General features: G+C 42.0%; 1 protein-coding gene across 1 annotated transcript in view; it reads left to right on the top strand.

The window, feature by feature from the left end:
* The first annotated feature begins 1,239 nt into the window (after positions 1-1,239).
* LOC110505895 (neurexin-3a) overlaps positions 1,240-20,014 on the top strand; it is a 651,746-nt gene continuing 632,971 nt past the window's right edge. The window contains exons 1-4 of the mRNA XM_090221316.1: positions 1,240-2,061; positions 10,230-10,250; positions 11,082-11,111; positions 14,479-14,490. Of these exons, the coding sequence (XP_090077442.1) occupies positions 1,356-2,061; positions 10,230-10,250; positions 11,082-11,111; positions 14,479-14,490 (769 nt within the window). The 5' untranslated portion in view covers positions 1,240-1,355. The remainder of the gene's footprint in view (positions 2,062-10,229; positions 10,251-11,081; positions 11,112-14,478; positions 14,491-20,014) is intronic.

The following is a 20,014-nucleotide window of genomic DNA, read 5'->3' as shown; positions in this document are numbered from 1 at the left end:
CTATTAGGGTGTCTCTTGTTTCTGGCCCTGCATATTTAGGTCTCTAGTATTCTAATGTCTCTTCTCCCACCGTATTGTGCAGTCAGCAGAAAGCCCCGTTCATTTCCCTGGCCATCAGATAAGGGACGTCTTTCTATCCTGGCCCGATTGATATTCATAAACTGGCAGCAGAATAATGGTGCTAATTTACCTAGCAGATGACCGATAGCGCTGAACAACCTTTACTGGGGGAAAAAACGGACACTTTTAATGAGGTTTGGTGAACGGCAATAGTATCTCTAACATCAGATACAATGAATTATACACACAGATCTTTCTTTTAGTTATTATGCTTCAATAGTAGGCTACGGGTATTTGTCTGTGTTTGACAATTAGCTCGTCTTAGCAGTGTGGACAAAACGTTTACAAAATGTACATTTACATTTTAGTCATTTAGCAGACGCTATTATACAGAGCGACTTATAGTAGTGAGTGCATACATTTTCATTCTTTTTTCATACTGAATTAAGATTAGATTTTTAAAATAATTTTAAACATTTTTAGGGGGTCTGGATGGGTCTGAAGTAGTAGCCGGGAAAAAGAAGGCCTGTCTGAAAATATCAGTCTGTGTTTGAAAAGTGTACAGATTATGGGATGGTGTGAAAATCAATACTGTGTGTTTGTGTGTGTGTGTGTGTTTTCCCTGAGTGTAATTCTTGTGCTTCCCTGTGTCTGACAGTGATGGAACTGAGGAGATACAGAGGCTCCCCTGTGAACTACACATCCCAGCAGGCAACATGAAGAAGGATGTCCTGGTCAACCTGACAAAAAGTAGAGTCAGTCCAATCGGACCTCACGCCATGATTCCCCATAGCAACCTCTTTGGACTGTAACTGATTAAAAACGGTTGAACTTTGACCCAGCGGAAGGAGGAACAGTTTTTTTCTCTTCTCTCCTCCCTTCTTCAGGAGGAAAGACAGCTGAAATTACAACTGTTAGCCCAACTACTCATTGTGAAAAGACACCTGTTGTACTAGCAGCAATAAACATCTCTGAGTGTACTTGTGTACGACTGTGGATAGTCCCTGTAGAATTGGATATTAACTCTAAAACTTTTAAACCATACCCAATTCAATGCTATTCAAGCATTCAGGAATATAAATTCCTCTTTCTCTTCATCGTCCTCCTCCCCTTCCTCCTCCTCTTCCTCCTCCTTCCTTCCACCTCCTCCTCCTCCTCCCCTTCCTCTTCCTCCTACTCTCTCTCCTCCTTCCTTCCACCTCTTCCTCCTCCTTCCTTCCACCTCATCCTCCTCCTCCCCTTCCTCTTCCTCCTACTCTTCTCCCTCTTCCTCAACCTCCTCCTCCTTGTTGACCATGGATGTTCTGGGCTTGGCTGCTAGACTACAGCTGATGCTCTTGGCGCTCCTGGGTGTGTGTCTGAGCCTGGAGTTCACCGGGGCCCCCGGCCAGTGGGCCCGCTACCTCCGCTGGGATGCCAGCACGCGCAGCAACCTCAGCTTCCAGTTCAAGACGGACGTGTCCACGGCGCTGCTACTGTACTTCGACGACGGAGGCCACTGCGACTTCCTGCAGCTGATGGTGGTGGAGGGCAAGTTGCAGCTGCGCTTCAGCATCGACTGCGCCGATATCGCCGTGGTGTCCGACAAGAGAGTTAATGATAGCAGCTGGCACTTTGCCACACTGAGCCGCTACGGCCTGCGGACGGTATTGGGGCTGGACGGCCAGGTCAAGGCAGACGAGGTGCGGCCCACCGGAGGTAGCCGCCAGCACATGAAGATAATCAGTGACCTCTTCCTGGGCGGCGTTCCGCTGGATATCCGCACCTCGGCGCTCACGCTGCCCACAGCGTGCGACGCCCCGCCCTTCAGAGGAACTATCATGGATCTGAAGTATGGGAACACGGAACCGGTTCTCCTCAGCAGCCTCAGGGTCCGTCTGGAGTCGGACCGGCGCTGTACGGAGAACCCGTGTGAGAATGGCGGGAGCTGCTCCGTGGTAGATGGGGAACCTTTGTGTGACTGTTCCAAAACGGAATACAAGGGCTGTTTCTGCAATGAAGGTAAGATCTGATTTCAATGATGCAGACAATTACATTGATGGAAGCAACATTCTTTCCGCAATATTAAGCTGATCCACCCCTTAAAAAAAACATAAAAAAACCCCATCTGATTTCAATTTCCTTTACTTTTCCTGAGGGTCTACCTATGCTATCGGGCAAAATATAGGCATTCTTATTAGTGCCTGCAAGGCGGCCACAGGAACCTGCACCTCCTTGGCTAACCATGCTCCTAACCGTGGATAATTTAGCACTCTGGTTTTCCAACCACACAGGGATAATAACACACACTGAGTCAGAGAGATGACTGAGTCAACAACAAAGTCAGAACGTTTCAAAGTAAGTCCAAGAAGCCTTTGGAAAATCATAAAAATGATCTATTGACTAGGACGGAGGAAGGAAAGACATTAAGGTTCAAGACTAAACTTACAATTATGGACATACTACACTAACGGGCACAAGGTTTAGACCTACTCATTCAAGGGTTTTCCTTTATTTTGTTGTGTTCTACATGGTCAAATAATAGTGAAGACATCAACATTGATTTGTTAAACACTTTTTTGGTTACTACATGATTCCACATGTGTCATTTCATAGTTTTGATGTCTTCACTAATATTTGACAATGTAGAACACAACAAAATAAAGGAAAACCCTTGAATGAGTAGGTCTAAACCTTGTGCCCGTTAGTGTAGTATGTCCATAATTGTAAGTTTAGTCTTGAACCTTAATGTCTTTCCTTCCTCCGTCCTAGTCAATAGATAATTTTTATGATTTTCCAAAGGCTTCTTGGACTTACTTTGAAACGTTCTGACTTTGTTGTTGACTCAGTCATCTCTCTGACCCAGTGTGTGTTATTATCCCTGTGTGGTTGCAAAAGTAGAGTGCTAATCTATCCGCGGTTAGCAGCATGGCTAGCCACCGAGGTTCAGGTTCATGGGGCCGCCCTGCAGGCACTGATAAGGATGCCTATAGAGAGAACGGGGGGTTCCTGAGCCCTTTTCTTCCCCAATCACGCAATGGCAGGTGTTAGAATCACATCCTTTTGTGTTCCAGAACATTCTGGAACTGCTTTGACTCAATCACAACCCTCCATCTCCTCTTCTCCTCCATCTCCTCTTCTCTTCCATCTCCTTTTCTCTTCCATCTCCTCTTCTTCTCCTCCCCAGAAGGTATTGTTCATGGTCAGACAACAAAATTATTTTTATGAATAGTAATTGGAAGGAGCATAGTAATTGGAAGGAGCATAGTAATTGGAAGGAGCATAGTAATTGGAAGGAGCATGATTTCTTGGAAGGAGCATAGTAATTGGAAGGAGCATAGTAATTGGAAGGAGCATAGTAATTGGAAGGAGCATAGTAATTGGAAGGAGCATGATTTCTTGGAAGGAGCATAGTAATTGGAAGGAGCATAGTAATTGGAAGGAGCATAGAAATTGGAAGGAGCATAGTAATTGGAAGGAGCATAGTAATTGGAAGGAGTATGATTTCTTGGAAGGAGCATAAGAAAGGCGTTTTCATTTCTAAACGGAGAGTGAATAAATTAATTTATGATTTATTAAGGTCCGCTGAAACAACAGTAATCCATTCATTGGCTTTTCCGTGAATTAATTTCAGATCCGGTGAGAAAATCAGAGCTATTAGAGAGGTAATGCTATTTCTTATATTCCCTGTTACTTATTGCCCTGTGTCTTTAGTAGGTTAGAGTGGTGGTTCCCAAGCTGCAAGGCAGTGCCCCCCCACCCCCCGAAAAAAATAAAAATAAATCAACTTACTCTTGAAAGTTGTAATAGTAGAAAGTACAAGGTGCAATTTCCAAATTGGGTAGTGGATCATCAGTTCCTCTTGTCATGTCAGTTATCGCATACCTTAGAGAGATATTTATAACCCATGCCAGCCCCAACTTTTTTTTTTGCCCTTAGATTTTGTTAGTCACTCAAATATTACATGAATACACATTAGCCATTGCAAAATGTATAGCATTGCTGGAAGGGGGGCCTGAGTGAAAACATTTGGGAACCCCTGGGTTAGTGTTTTCTCTCTTTACGCAGCGAGTGTCGGCTATAGCCAGTTAACACTTGATCTGATTGAATCTAGGCCTTAAGCTGCTTTGGTTTCCTTCCATGATTGAATTGAGGGAGTATAACTGTGTGTGTGTGTGTGTGTGTGTGTGTGTGTGTGTGTGTGTGTGTGTGTGTGTGTGTGTGTGTGTGTGTGTGTGTGTTTGTGTGTCAAACTCTGGTGACCGGTTCTCTCTCACTGCAGACAAATCCTCAGGAAAGACTGCAAAGAAAAGAACATGGCTGACCTGTATGTAATGGACAAAGTTAAAACCCCTTGTCTGAGTGTTTTACCTCGAGTGGAAAAGCCCATCTATCTATCGATAGCAAGAGATGCTATACCTCACCTTGCTTCCTCTAGACCTCCACTCCCAGTCCTCCATCACCAGGCCCCCTGCTACATGAAGCGAGGCTTGACAGGGCTGCAGCGGCCTGGGTCGTGTGAGGTTCTGTCTCACCCTGATTTACAACCCGTCAGCAGACGCTCTTCTCCAGCTGATTTATGACTGCTTTCCCTGTCTGTGCTGTTTGCTGCAGACCGCTGATAGGAGGCTTAGTCAGGGGCGGGGCCTGGACCTGTGTGTGTTTGTTTGTGTGTGTGTGTGTGTGTGTGTGTGTGTGTGCGGGCTGCGGCTGTGAACAAGGAGCTCAGACAATCATGGGAAAATTAAAAACGTTTTACTGGGGCCGAGACGTATTTATGTGGACGGCGTGCCAAGGTACTGCTGCTTTAAATATATAGTATAACACTGCTGGATCGTAAATACAGAATCTACACTCAGACAAACGTAAATACACACATACCACAGATACTCTTAGGCCCACAGACCGCACCACTCACCCTATGTCACCAATCTGGGATAGTCCTACATACTGAAGCACCTAGACTATAACTGAAGCTTCTAGACTATTTCCGAAGCTTCTAGACTATTACTGAAGCTTCTAGACTATAACTGAAGCTTCTAGACTATAACTGAAGCTTCTCGACTATTACTGAAGCTTCTAGATTATTACTGAAGCTTCTAGACTATAACTGAAGCTTCTAGACTATAACTCAAGCTTCTAGACTATAATTGAAGCTTCTAGATTATTACTGAAGCGTCTAGACTATAACTGAAGCTTCTATACTATTACTGAAGCTTCTAGACTATAACTGAAGCTTCTAGATTATTACTGAAGCTTCTAGACTATGTAATCGAACATCTAATCAAACACTTCTATAGGCTATGCAATTGCACGAGAAAACAGAGTGATGGCCTCTATTAAAAAGAGGAGGATACCATCAGCTTTTCATACTATATTTATTTCTCAACTTTCCTAATATTAAGCACATTTCTTATCTTTACAACATGAGTATAGCCTACATGGATGGCATTTCCAACATTTATTATTTAGTATATGTAAAGACAAGATTAAATCAAGAATAGTCTGATGGGTGACAGTATTAGCCTATCACTTGTGGTTGATATATTATTACTTGTGAATGATGCCCACTGCCGCATTGCTGTGCTTATAATGTAAGCTTAACAGTTTATCACATTTTAAACATTCAGTTCTGTTCATTGCTTAAAAAGTTTGATGCTAGTGGTTGTATTAATTTGGGATCTATCGTATCCCACAGCTGTCCCCGAATGTGTTTGGAATATTTATTTCTCGCACAGAATAGAATAGGTCAACTTGTCACGATCGTCGTAGAGAGGAGACCAAGGCGCAGTGTGATATGAATACATCTTCTATATTTAATGAAGGAAGAACACTAAATCAAACTTACAAAACAACAAACGAACGTGACGCTATATATAACCAGTGCAGACACAGGCAACTAGACATAGATAATAACCCACGAATTACCCGAAGAAGATGGCTACCTAAATACGGTTCCCAATTAGAGACAACGATAAACAGCTGCCTCTAATTAAGAACCACTCTAGTCAACCATAGACATACATAAACACCTAGATAGTAAACGACCCCATAAACCTACAAAACCCCTAGACAGTACAAAAACACATACATCACCCATGTCACACCCTGACCTAACCAAAACAATAAAGAAAACAAAGATTACTAAGGTCAGGGCGTGACACAACTTTTGAACAATGGAGTATAGTAAATTGACATAGGCTAGTGCTTTTGCTGTTCATAAGGCCTACTCATCTTGTTGGCTGACGAAAAGTAAATGTGGACAGTTCTTCCAATATCTTCATTATGCACCTCGGAATTGGATAAGGACGCACGCAGTTGCATCCTAGAAGTGTCTGTCTTCACTTGTAGCCTGTGATGGAGAGCCTTGTGAGTGAGAGGTGTGTCCGAGCATGCAGCACTCAGGGAGAAGGGAACAATAGCCACTGGCCGCAAAAGGCATGTTTTTTTTTTGGGGGGGGGGGGGGGGGAGGTGCATTACAGGGAAATTCAAGGCATTACCAAGTTCTTGTCAAATTGTGAATCAGAGACTGATGAAGTGTGTACAGCCTGCGCAAAAAAAAAAACAAAGCTGAGCTCATGCCTTTCAAGCAACTTTTTTCAAATTATCATTAGAGTCGCATCAGGCAGCCTTACAATGTATTAAAAATCAAAAAATAAAATGCAAATGAATTACTTAAAAATCATACAATGTGATTTTCTGCATTTTTGTTTTAGATTCCGTCTCTCACAGTTGAAGTGTACCTATGATAAAAAATGACAGACCTCTACATGCTTTGTAAGTAGGAAAACCTGCAAAATCAGCAGTGTATCAAATACTTGTTCTCCCCACTGTATAGCCCAACGTTCGTAGAACAACTAAAATGATATGAATAACTCTTAATTAAGCATACAAGAGTACCTATTTATTTGTTAACTGCTCAACACAGAATAGCTGCATGTGTGCACAACCCTCAAATCCTTTGGAGAAAATATCCTTTATTTTTTATTCAGCTCTTTTTTTGTTCAGCTTTGTTCAATTGTTCAAAAATAATGGCACGGAATTTCTGCTAAATGAACTAGTGTAGCCCACAGCCATATGTCATAGCCACATCAGGACCTAACATCAGGACAACTCAGAGTACGCTATTCTGTTCTTCTGAAATACACTACATTTTCACATTATCATTTTTCTTTAGATCTGTCTAAAAATAATTCATGGATTTATTGTGAAGGTGTAGGCTATATTACATGGATTTATTGTGAAGGTGTATGCTATATTACATGGATTTGTTGTGAAGGTGTAGGCTATATTACATGGATTTATTGTGAAGGTGTAGGCTATATTACATGGATTTATTGTGAAGGTGTAGGCTATTTTACATGGATTTATTGTGAAGGTGTAGGCTGTATTAAATGGGTTTATTGTGAAGGTGTAGGCTATTTTAAATGGATTTATTGTGAAGGTGTAGGCTATATTAAATGGATTTATTGTGAAGGTGTAGGCTATATTACATGGATTTATTGTGAAGGTGTAGGCTATATTACATGGATTTATTGTGAAGGTGCAGGCTATATTAAATGGGTTTATTGGGAAGGTGTAGGCTATATTAAATGGGTTTATTGTGAAGGTGTAGGCTATATTAAATGGATTTATTGTGAAGGTGTAGGCTATATTACATGGATTTATTGTGAAGGTGTAGGCTATATTACATGGATTTATTGTGAAGGTGTAGGCTATATTAAATGGGTTTGTTAGACTTTTTTAAATGTAGAATGTGGAATGTGTGGACGCCAAGAGATGCTAAATGGGTTTATGTTAATTAACAGTCAATTACTTTGAGACCGACAGTAATTTGACAGTCACCGGCTGGCGAAATGTCATGACCACCACAGCCCTAGTAGAGACTAATGGTCATGTATCCGCTACGTAATAGTTCAATGAAGAATGAAGAGAAAACATTCAGCGCAAACCTATTCACTAGACGCGTGTGTGTGTGTGTGTGTGTGTGTGTGTGTGTGTGTGTGTGTGTGTGTGTCCACTGGTGGGAAAAACCAAACAATACTATAGAAATAGTCTGTCATTTTAAGAGTAGGTCAGATTAAAAACAAATGAAGAGGGACACACACACACACACACACACGTCACATTCTCACACCATCCACACACCCTTCTTCTTTCTAATCTGGCTAATTCCTCAGTGTCCTCTCCTGGGACTGAGCCATTTGAATGCCACGGTCAGGAGGTTACGTTGTGGGCTTCAACACTCTATTGACACCAGACAATACTAGAGGACCCCTTCTGAAGAGGAGATTTAGAGGAGATTACATTGAACACTCACGAACACATGTACGTACGCACACACGCAGGCACACGCACACACATGCACAAACGCACGCAGGCACACACACACACATGCACAAACGCACGCAGGCACACGCGTGCTATTTAAACAGCTTGTCCTATGTTCAGACAGATGGAATTTGCTCGGTGACTAAATTAATACCTAATACGTAAAGTAATATCTGTCTGGTAAAAATAATTTGAGTTGAATCTCTACATCTCCAATACATATCTAATATCTGGATCGTGAAATGATTTAAATTAATCTCTAACACATCTCTGAAGCCTTTAATGGAGACCGACTCAATTAGACGGGTGATAATTTCCTTTCTTAATCACTGCCTGTGGTCGGTGCTAATCAGCAGACTTACACTGAGACAGATTGGTGGGAAAGAACCAAAGCTACCATTTCATCTTAATAGTTTTCACGTTATTATATTGTCAAGGTTTCAATTATAAAACAATGGGAAAAGACGCTGCATCAAACATGGCTAAGTCATTTGAACTGGCCCTGCCTGCATTTGTATTTTTCCCCCTAAAACAAATGTCTTGTCGGTCTGTTTAATGGTGTGTCTCTGCTGTCTTGTCTCAGCCCTGGCCTGGTACCGATGGCCCAATTCCCAAACTCGTTCCTGGGGACCCCAAACTTGTTCCTGGGGACGCCAAACTCGTTCCTGGGGACGCCAAACTCGTTCCTGGGGACCACAAGGGGTGCACAATTTGTTTTGTTTGTCCTAGCACAACATAGCTGATTCAAATCCAACCCATCCAACCCAATTCCCAAGCTCTAATCCTCAGCCTGTGTGAGAGTTCTCTCAGCTTTTTAAAAACCAATAAGACAAGATGGGACATGAAGTATCCTGATCACATGACCTGATCAGGAAAAGCTCCTGGCATTAGATACAAGTCAAAGGTTTATCATGACATGTACAGAAGTGTTTTAATATTGCAACTTCCTAAGTATGAGGTCTTCTAATGAATAGGAAAGTTGTCTGTTTGGTAGAGTTTGTGTCTGCAGAGAGAGAGACAACCAAGGGTATGGGACAGAGAGGATTAATAGCACTCATCTCTCCTCTCTCACTCCTACTCACACGCCTTCATCATAAATTCACCACCTGCTAACAGGGATCTGGTGCTTCTGCTAGCTTAGATTTATGTTCCAGCTGTGTGTGTGTGTGTTTGTTTACCTGTGTTACTGAAGCAGAAATATGCTTCCTCAATGTTTTTCTGGATGTATTTGGGGGTCAAAGGGCTGTTCTGGTGATATGATCCCCTTTCACAGGATGGGACAGATGAGATGATGACAGTGATGTTCTCTCTCGCTACAATATATTCCCTCCAATGTAATATATTTTACTGTAACATACACTCACTATATCCATGAACAGGACAGTGTCAGGTGTGTCAGGTGTGTCAGGTGTGTCAGGTGTGTTAGGTGTTAGGTGTCAGGTGTGTTAGGTGTGTTAGGTGTCAGGTATCAGGTGTGTTAGGTGTCAGGTGTGTTAGGTGTGTCAGTTGTGTCAGGTGTATCAGGTGTGTCAAGTGTATCAGGTGTATCAGGTGTGTCAGGTGTGTTAGGTGTCAGGTGTGTCAGGTGTGTCAGGTGTGTTAGGTGTCAGGTATCAGGTGTGTCAGGTGTGTCAGGTGTGTTAGGTGTCAGGTATCAGGTGTGTCAGGTGTGTCAGGTGTCAGGTGTGTTAGGTGTTGGGTATGTCAGGTGTCAGGTGTGTTAGGTGTGTTAGGTGTCAGGTGTGTCAGGTGTCAGGTGTGTTACGTTTACGTGATAGACTTCCTGCCAATGAAATAAGAGGGATTCTAATGATGTAACTCTTTCTTTTCTTCTTTGTTCTTTTTCTTCTTCTTCCAGAGGTCAACGACAATATTCCAGGTAACTTTTCAGAGGAAAACTATCTCCTCTTAGAAATATAAAAATCATTGACCACTTGTTATATACAGATGTAGGATCTTCATTTGAGCCAGTTTGCAACAGCAGGAAAATTATCCCAGAGAAACAGGAAATGTGAATTATTATGTGGATTATAATTAATGTACATTTTTGTAGGGGTTGATAAATCAAGTCTAACATATCTAAGAGGAACTTACAAACTTCAGAACCCTTTTTAAATCTCTAATACACTAGACATGTTTTTATTTCTTGCATTGGAAAGTTGTCAGTCAAATGAAGATCCTACATACATCTGTACATGGTACTAATAAAAACATAGCATTTCTTAGGATGGAAAATATTTTTGGGTGTGTTTTTGGCAGTCATGTTGTTATAACCTAAATACTCCTACAAAGATGTGTCTGTACTACTACATAGCTACTTCTTAAGTTAAACTATTACAGAAGGCTACATAAGCTGTGGGAAGCTTATGTAGTGGTGTAGAAGTCTAAGGCACTGAATCTCACTACAGACCCTGGTTCGATTCCAGGTTGTATCATAACCGGCCGTGTTTGGGAGTCCCGTAGGGCGGCGCACAATTGGCCCAGCGTCGTCCGGGTTAGGGTTTGGCTGGAGTAGACCGTCATTGTAAATAAGAATTTGTTCTTAACTGACTTGCCTAGTTAAATAAATGTTATACTTTCTCTCACGGGAAAATATGGGCCATCACAATACTGTACCTATATAGTATTTGAAAAATAGGTTCTGAAGTGCTCTCTCTCTCTCTCTCTCCTTTTTTCTCCATCTTTCTCTCGTTCGTTCGTTCCCTAAAAGGATTTTCACATATGATGATGGCGGAGCAAGGTAGGCCTCTCTCTTCTTTTCTCACCATCATTTGTTTCAGCGTGTTTGTGTGTTTTTTTTGTGATGTTTCGAAAATGTTCTCTTCAGATGACAAATGCAAATGTTCCTCTATATGTGATGTTAATAACATTGTGACAGTGTTACATCAATGTACAGCGTTGCATCAATGTACAGCGTTACATCAATGTACAGCGTTACATTTATTTTACATCAATGTTACAGCGTTACATCAATGTTACATCATGTTAGTGTTACATCAATGTTACAGTGTTACATCGTGTTACAGTGTTACATCATGTTACAGTATTACATCATGTTACAGTGTTACATTATGTTACAGTGTTACATCATTTTACATAATGTTACATCATTTTACAGTGTTACATCATGTTACAGTGTTACATCATGTTACAGTATTACATCATGTTACAATGTTACATCAGTGTTACATCATGTTACAATGTTACATAATTTTACAGTGTTACATCATGTTACAGTGTTACATCATTTTACAGTGTTACATCATGTTACAGTTTTACATCATGTTACAGTATTACATCATGTTACAGTGTTACATCATGTTACAGTGTTACATCATGTTACAGTGTTACATCATGTTAGAGTATTACATAATGTTACAGTGTTACATCATGTTACAGTATTACATCATGTTACAGTGTTACATCATGTTACAGCGTTACATCAATGTACAGCATTACATCATATTACAGTGTTACATCATGTTACAATGTTACACCAGTGTTACATAATGTTACAGTGTTACATCATTTTACAGCGTTACATCAATGTACAGCGTTACATCAATGTACAGCATTACATCATGTTACAGTGTTACATCATGTTACAATGTTACACCAGTGTTACATCATGTTACAGTATTACATCATGTTACAGTGTTACATCATGTTACAGCGTTACATCAATGTACAGCATTACATCATATTACAGTGTTACATCATGTTACAATGTTACACCAGTATTACATCATGTTACATCATGTTACAGCGTTACATCAATGTACAGCGTTACATCAATGTACAGCATTACATCATTTTACAGTATTACATCATGTTACAGTGTTACATCATGTTACAGTGTTACATCATGTTACAGTGTTACATCATGTTACAATGTTACATCATTTTACAGTGTTACATCATGTTACAGTTTTACATCATGTTACAATGTTACATCATGTTACAGTGTTACATCATTTTACAGTGTTACATCATGTTACAGTGTTACATCATGTTACAGTGTTACATCATGTTACAGTGTTACATCATGTTACAGTGTTACATCATGTTACAGTGTTACATCATGTTACAGTGTTACATCATGTTACAGTGTTACATCAGTGTTACATCATGTTACAGTGTTACATCATGTTACAGTGTTACATCATGTTACAGTGTTACATCAGTGTTACATCATGTTACAGTGTTACATCAGTGTTACATCATGTTACAGTGTTACATCAGTGTTACATCATGTTACAGTGTTACATCAATGTACAGCATTACATCATGTTACAGTGTTACATCATGTTACAGTGTTACATCAGTGTTACATCATGTTACAGTGTTACATCATGTTACAGTGTTACATCAGTGTTACATCAGTGTTACATCATGTTACAGTGTTACATCAGTGTTACATCATGTTACAGTGTTACATCATGTTACAGTGTTACATCAGTGTTACATCAGTGTTACATCATGTTACAGTGTTACATCAGTGTTACATCATGTTACAGTGTTACATCATGTTACAGTGTTACATCAGTGTTACATCATGTTACAGTGTTACATCAGTGTTACATCATGTTACAGTGTTACATCAGTGTTACATCATGTTACAGTGTTACATCAGTGTTACATCATGTTACAGTGTTACATCAATGTACAGCATTACATCATGTTACAGTGTTACATCATGTTACAGTGTTACATCAGTGTTACATCATGTTACAGTGTTACATCATGTTACAGTGTTACATCAGTGTTACATCATGTTACAGTGTTACATCAGTGTTACATCATGTTACAGTGTTACATCAGTGTTACATCATGTTACAGTGTTACATCAGTGTTACATCATGTTACAATGTTACATCAGTGTTACATCATGTTACAGTGTTACATCATGTTACAGTGTTACATCAGTGTTACATCAGTGTTACATCATGTTACAGTGTTACATCATGTTACAGTGTTACATCAGTGTTACATCAGTGTTACATCATGTTACAGTGTTACATCAGTGTTACATCATGTTACAGTGTTACATCATGTTACAGTGTTACATCATGTTACAGTGTTACATCAGTGTTACATCAGTGTTACATCAGTGTTACATCAGTGTTACATCAGTGTTACATCAGTGTTACATCAGTGTTACAGTGTTACATCAGTGTTACATCATGTTACAGTGTTACATCAGTGTTACATCATGTTACAGTGTTACATCATGTTACAGTGTTACATCATGTTACAGTGTTACATCAGTGTTACATCAGTGTTACATCAGTGTTACATCAGTGTTACATCAGTGTTACATCAGTGTTACATCAGTGTTACAGTGTTACATCATGTTACAGTGTTACATCATGTTACAGTGTTACATCATGTTACAGTGTTACATCATGTTACAGTGTTACATCATGTTACAGTGTTACATCATGTTACAGTGTTACATTAACAATATCAAAAGAGGAGTATTTTGCCATCTCAGATACAAACTAACTGAAATAGTTGTTTTTTCGCATGCAGATTTTAACATAAACCTAGAGTACTGCATGATTGTGTGTGTGTGTGTGTATGTGTGTGTGTGTGTTAATGTGTAGTGTGTGAAGGACTGTGTGGTCTGTAGTGTGGTCTGATTATACTACACTGCCAAGTTGCTACTGTGTGTTGATTTTGTTAATATGAATATATTAATGTGTGTTTTGTACTCATCGAGCATTCTTTCACATCAAACTATTCACTGTTGGTTTTCTCTCCTCCTCTTCCTCCTCTTCCTTCTCCTCCGCCACTGTGGATACACGACCTCTTCTCTCCTCCTCATCCTCCTCATCCTCCTCTTCCGCCACTGTGGATACACGACCTCTTCTCTCCTCCTCTTCCTCCTCATCCTCCTCATCCTCCTCTTCCGCCACTGTGGATACACGACCTCTTCTCTCCTCCTCTTCCTCCTCTTCCGCCACTGTGGATACACAACCTCTTCTCTCCTCCTCTTCCTCCTCTTCCGCCACTGTGGATACACAACCTCTTCTCGCCTCCTCTTCCTCCTCATCCTCCTCTTCCGCCACTGTGGATATACAACCTCTTCTCTCCTCCTCCCCTAGCTAAAAGCAAAGGTACAGATCAGTCTTTCTTCATCCTCTCTTGGGCTAGATTGAGTGAGTGTCATGTCAAATACTGCATGTGTTTCTCTGTGTGTTAAACATTGCTGTGTGTTTTCTAACAACGGTCTGGAGTCTAAAGTGAAACACTCCCCTGGAGTAATGCAGTGAGTTGCTGTATTGTGTTTGCCTCTCTGTGTGTTTATCGGCCCCTGCCTAATGGAAGCTCAACAAGGGTGCTTGGATTAAGCAAGTTAATTAAATGAACGTTAATTTAAAGTTGTAAAACAGACAGAGGGCTGACTGAGTCTAAATGAGGGAGGGAGGCAGTGGAGCTGTAAATATGTTGAGTACTGGATTATTGGATTACGGATTGGGTTTTGGGAAGACAAGGCTCTCAGTTTGATGACTATAGGTTGGGAGATATTTGAATGATGTTCAGGAATGATCTTTTCCCATTTTACCAGTTTCTCCTCCATTGTCTGAAGTGGATTATGTAGATTAGGATGTGATAACCTGATTTTGGTTACTGTTTCATACCTGAAATACAATGTAGTGTCGGACCTTAACGACTGCAATGTATGACGTGGTGCTGCAATATGATTTAATCCATCTCTTGTGAGATATAGAGGACAGGGAGGGGTAGAGAGAGGGGTGAGGATGGAGAGGACAGGGAGGGGTAGAGAGAGGGGTGAGGATGGAGAGGACAGGGAGGGGTAGAGAGAGGGGTGAGGATGGAGAGGACAGGGAGGGGTAGACAGAGGGGTGAGGATGGAGAGGACAGGGAGGGGTAGAGAGAGGGGTGAGGATGGAGAGGACAGGGAGGGGTAGAGAGAGGGGTAAGGATGGAGAGGACAGGGAGGGGTAGACAGAGGGGTGAGGATGGAGAGGACAGGGAGGGGTAGAGAGAGGGGTGAGGATTGAGAGGACAGGGAGGGGTAGAGAGAGGGGTGAGGATGGAGAGGACAGGGAGGGGTAGACAGAGGATTAGTTTAAGAGAGAAGTTAGGGATATAGAGTGAGATGGAGGGGGGAGAGATGAAGGGGAGAGACAGAGAGTGTGCGAGAGAGAGAGAGAAATAAAGAGAAAGAGAAAGAGAGAGAGAAAGTGAAAGAGAGAGAGTGTGTTATTAATATATATCTAGAGAGAAAGAGAGAGAGAGAGAGAGAGAGAGTGATATTAATATATATCTAGAGAGAGAGAGAGAGTGATATTAATATATATCTAGAGAGAAAGAGAGAGAGAGTGATATTAATATATATATATATATATATATATATATATATATATATAGAGAGAGAGAGAGAGAGAGAGAAGGTCACAGTTAGTTGACCAGGGACACACACTTTAATAGATGTGTTCTATTTTTAGTTTGTCACTGGAGTATTGTGTTACACACACACACACACACACACACACACACACACACACACACACACACACACACACACACACACACACACATACATATGCTGATTTAGTCATGGCCTGGGAATGGGGCTGCCTTGGGGAGATCCCCACTGGGACACATCCTGGCTGTGTCTGGCTCTCTGAATGGCTGCCTGCCTGCGAGAAGACAGAATATACCTTCTAATAAAGCCTAACCTGCTTGAAATGTCTGTACGTCCTTTTATCATGAACAAAACAAGTTTTTGGCCATAATCAAGTCTTTAGCCTCGATTGCAAAAATGATTCATGTGCAGACAATCATTTGGAATTTGGGTTGGTAAATGTGCAGGCACGACCGAGTCCCACCAATTGGCCTCTTGGAAAACTGCTATGAGCACACACCAGAGAGATATGTGTATCCTGAAAAAGGTGTGTCGTTTTCAAACCACCCTGTACGTTCACACCATAGTGACTGCTTTACAGTGTGGGGCTGATGAACCAGAGGAACGTGAAGCACTAGCTGCCTCTGTTCTCCTCTGACCGACTTCACTGTAAATCCCTCACAGCTCCCTGGACATTCAAAGGGATAAAATTAGCTTGAAAGCAAATAAATGCCCAGCATTTCAATTAAAATGCATTATCAATGAAAACGCAGTGTCACTTTCTTTAGTAAACCAGACTGTGGAGTCATAGAATGCTATTGGCCGACAATAATATGCAATACTCTTCTCTTCCCAATGAAGTAAAGAGAAATACTCCCTGTCCCTTACCCAAATGGAAACCCAGAGAGGTACACTAAGCCCCAGTGTTTTATCAACATCTTCCGCCTGTGCTGACTGAATCCCTCTCTCCTTCCCTCTTCCTCCTCTCTCTCTCCTTCCCTCCTTCTCCTCTCTCTCTTCTTCCCTCCTGCTTCTCTCCTTCTCCTTCCCTCCTCATCCTCTCTCTCTCCTTCCATACTCATCTTCCCCACTCCTCCTCTCTCTCCTTCCCTCCTCCTCCTCTCTCTCTCCTTCCCTCCTCCTCCTCCTCCTCTCTCTCTCTCCTTCCCTCCTCCTCCTCCTCTCTCTCTCTCTCCTTCCCTCCTACTCCTCTCTCTCTCCTTCCCTACTCATCTTCCCTACTCCTCCTCTCTCTCCTTCCCTCCTCCTCCCTCTCCTTCCCAGTTCCTCTTCCCTCTCTCCTTCCCTCCCCTTCCTCTCTCTCTCATTCCCTCCTCATCCCCTCTCTCTCATTCCTTACTCATCTTCCCTACTCCTCCTCTCTCTCCTTCCCTCCTCCTCCTCCCTCTCCTTCCCTCCTCCTCTTCCCTCTCTCCTTCCCTCCCCCTCCTCTCTCTCTCATTCCCTCCTCCTCCTCTCTCTCTCTTTCCCTCCTCCTCTTCCCTCTCTCCTTCCCTACTCATCCTCCCTCCTCCTCCTCTCTCTCTCCTTCCCTCCTCCTCCACCTATCTCTCTCCTTCCCTACTCATCTTCCCTACTCCTCTCTCTCCTTCCCTCCTCCTCCTCCCTCTCCTTCCCTACTCCTCTTCCCTCTCTCCTTCCCTCCTCCTCCTCTATCTCCTTCCATACTCATCTTCCCTCCTCCTCCTATCTCTCTCCTTCCCTACTCATCTGCCCTACTCCTCCTATCTCTCTCCTTCCCTACTCATCTTTCCTCCTCCTCCTTCCCTCTCTCCTTCTCTCTCTCCTTCCTCACTCCTCCTCCTTCCCTACTCCTCCTCTCCCTCTCCTTCCATCTCTCCTTCCCTTTTCCTCCTCCTCCTCCTCTTTACCTCTCTCCTTCCCTCAATTCTCCTGTCTGTCTTACTTCCTGCTTCCTGTGTTTAATCTCTCCACGAGAAGGCAGACATTATTACCCATCAGCCCCCCTGTCAGCTCCTGTTAAGCAGACAGGATCTCCATTCCGGCTCTATTTGCATCCAACACAGGATACAGGAAGACAAAGATGGAATCACAGAAGGAGAGAGAGAGACAGTGCAGCACCCAGCCTCACCTTACTAGAATCTGAAGTCCAAATGTCTACTGTTTGCTGATGATCTGGTGCTTCTGTCACCAACCAAGGAGGGCCTACAGCAGCACCTAGATCATCTGCAAAGATTCTGCCAGACCTGGGCCCAGACGGTAAATCTCAGGAAGACAAAAATAATGGCGTTCCAAAAAAGGTCCAGTTGCAAGGACAACAAATACAAATTCCATCTAGACACTGTTGCCCTACAGCACACAAAGCACTATACATACCTCGGCCTGAACATCAGCGCCACAGGTAAGGGCATCTGGCTAAAAATACTTCAATCAGTTATAGAACCCAATGCCCTTAATGGTTGTGAGGTCTGGGGTCCTCTCACCAACCAAGAATTCAAAAAATGGGACAAAGTCCAAATTGAGACTCTGCACGCAGAATTCTGCTAAAATATCCTCCATGTACAACGTAGAACACCAAATGGAAACTGAGCTGCACTTCCTAACCTCCTGCAAAATGTATGACCATATAAGAAACAGATTTTTAACTCAGATTACACAGACCCGCAAAGAATTTCGAAAACATACCCAGTTTTGATAAACTCCCATATCTACTGGGTGAAATGCCACAGTGTGCCATCACAGCAGCAATATGTGTGACCTGTTGCCACAAGAAAAGGGCAACCAGTGAAGAACAAACACCATTGTAAATACAACCCATATTTATTTATTTTCCATTTTTTACTTTAACTATTCGTTACAACGCTGCATAGACATAATATGACATTTGACATTTCTTTCGTCTTTTGGAACTTCTTTGAATGTAATGTTTACTGTACATTGTTATTGTTTATTTTACTTTTGTTTATTATCTACCTCACTTGCTTTCGCAATGTAAACATATGTTTCCCATGCCAATAAAGCCCTTGAATTGAAATTGAATTGAAATTGAATTGAGAGAGCAAGAGACACAGACAGACGGACGGACGGATGGACGGACGGACGGACGGACGGACGGACGGACGGACGGACGGACGGACGGACGGACGGACGGACAGACAGACAGACAGAGACTCATCTGGAGTCATTCTATCACAATGCTCTCAATGTAATTCGCTCAAAAAATCTATCTCTCCCCTCTCTTCTTCCCTCTCTCTCCTCTTCCCCCTCCTCTTCCCCCCTGTTTCCTCTTCCCCTCTCTTCTCTTCCCCCCTCTCTCCTCTTCCCCCTCTCTTCTCTTCCCCCCCTGTCTCCTCTTGCCCCTCTCTCCTCTTCCACCCTTCTCTCCCTCTCTTCTGACAGTTTCCCAGCACCAGCAGGCCGTGGTGTGATTCATGTTGTGTTATAATTCTCTATAAGCTTTGTCAGGATAGATTTCAATATGTCTTAACTGCTCTGACAGTGCTGAGGTCAGGGAAAGATTACATTCATCTGGTTTCATATAGAGGGCACAGTTCTACCCTCCTCTCACAGGCACCCTATAACTATGTCATACGTACCATTACAGACTCTGGTTCTGGACCTGTGTGTCTGTTGGTAAGATCATGGTGTTATCATTGAGAGGGTTGTGGGTTCAATTCCCACTGAGGCCAAAAATGCGAACCTGTATGCACTCGCTTTTTGTTGCAAGTCGGAAATGGTTTCAGTCATTTTTGCACCATTAATTTTCCCCAAATTAATTTTTGAAACACCTCAAATAAGGTCTGTATTTGGCGTAGGTTTACCCTGGCATGGTGTTTTCATAACCATGTAAATCTCTTTCGAATTTGAAAATGCCAACTAGCATCAAAGTAGATGTTATACAAGCTAATACACTCCATCTCTAGCTGACAGGCATTGTGTCAATTTAAAACTTGCACAAGACAGTTCACAGAATTATCCATTTTAAAGAAATGTAGCCAATTTATTAATTACTACATTTGGCGACCATCAGATAGTTCATCCAGAGATTCTTGACTTTGCCTCGATTCGGCAGTCTCATCAAGACCACCATGGCATTTGTAGTTCCACGTTAGCAGCTAATTACCATAGCATTTTTGGGGAGTAAATACAGGGGAATATATTGATAAAAGTCACCTTGTCCTAGAGAGATTTACACAGTTATCAAAACATCACGACAGGGAAAGCCTACACGGAACACAGTCCTTATTGTTAGTGTTTCTAAAAGAAAAAACTATTGGAACTATTTC

This window comes from Oncorhynchus mykiss, chromosome 25 (assembly GCF_057628025.1).
Source record: "Oncorhynchus mykiss isolate SJ-2025 chromosome 25, ASM5762802v1, whole genome shotgun sequence".
NCBI classification, from domain to species: domain Eukaryota; kingdom Metazoa; phylum Chordata; class Actinopteri; order Salmoniformes; family Salmonidae; genus Oncorhynchus; species Oncorhynchus mykiss.
This window is presented reverse-complemented; position numbering and strand designations above follow the sequence as displayed.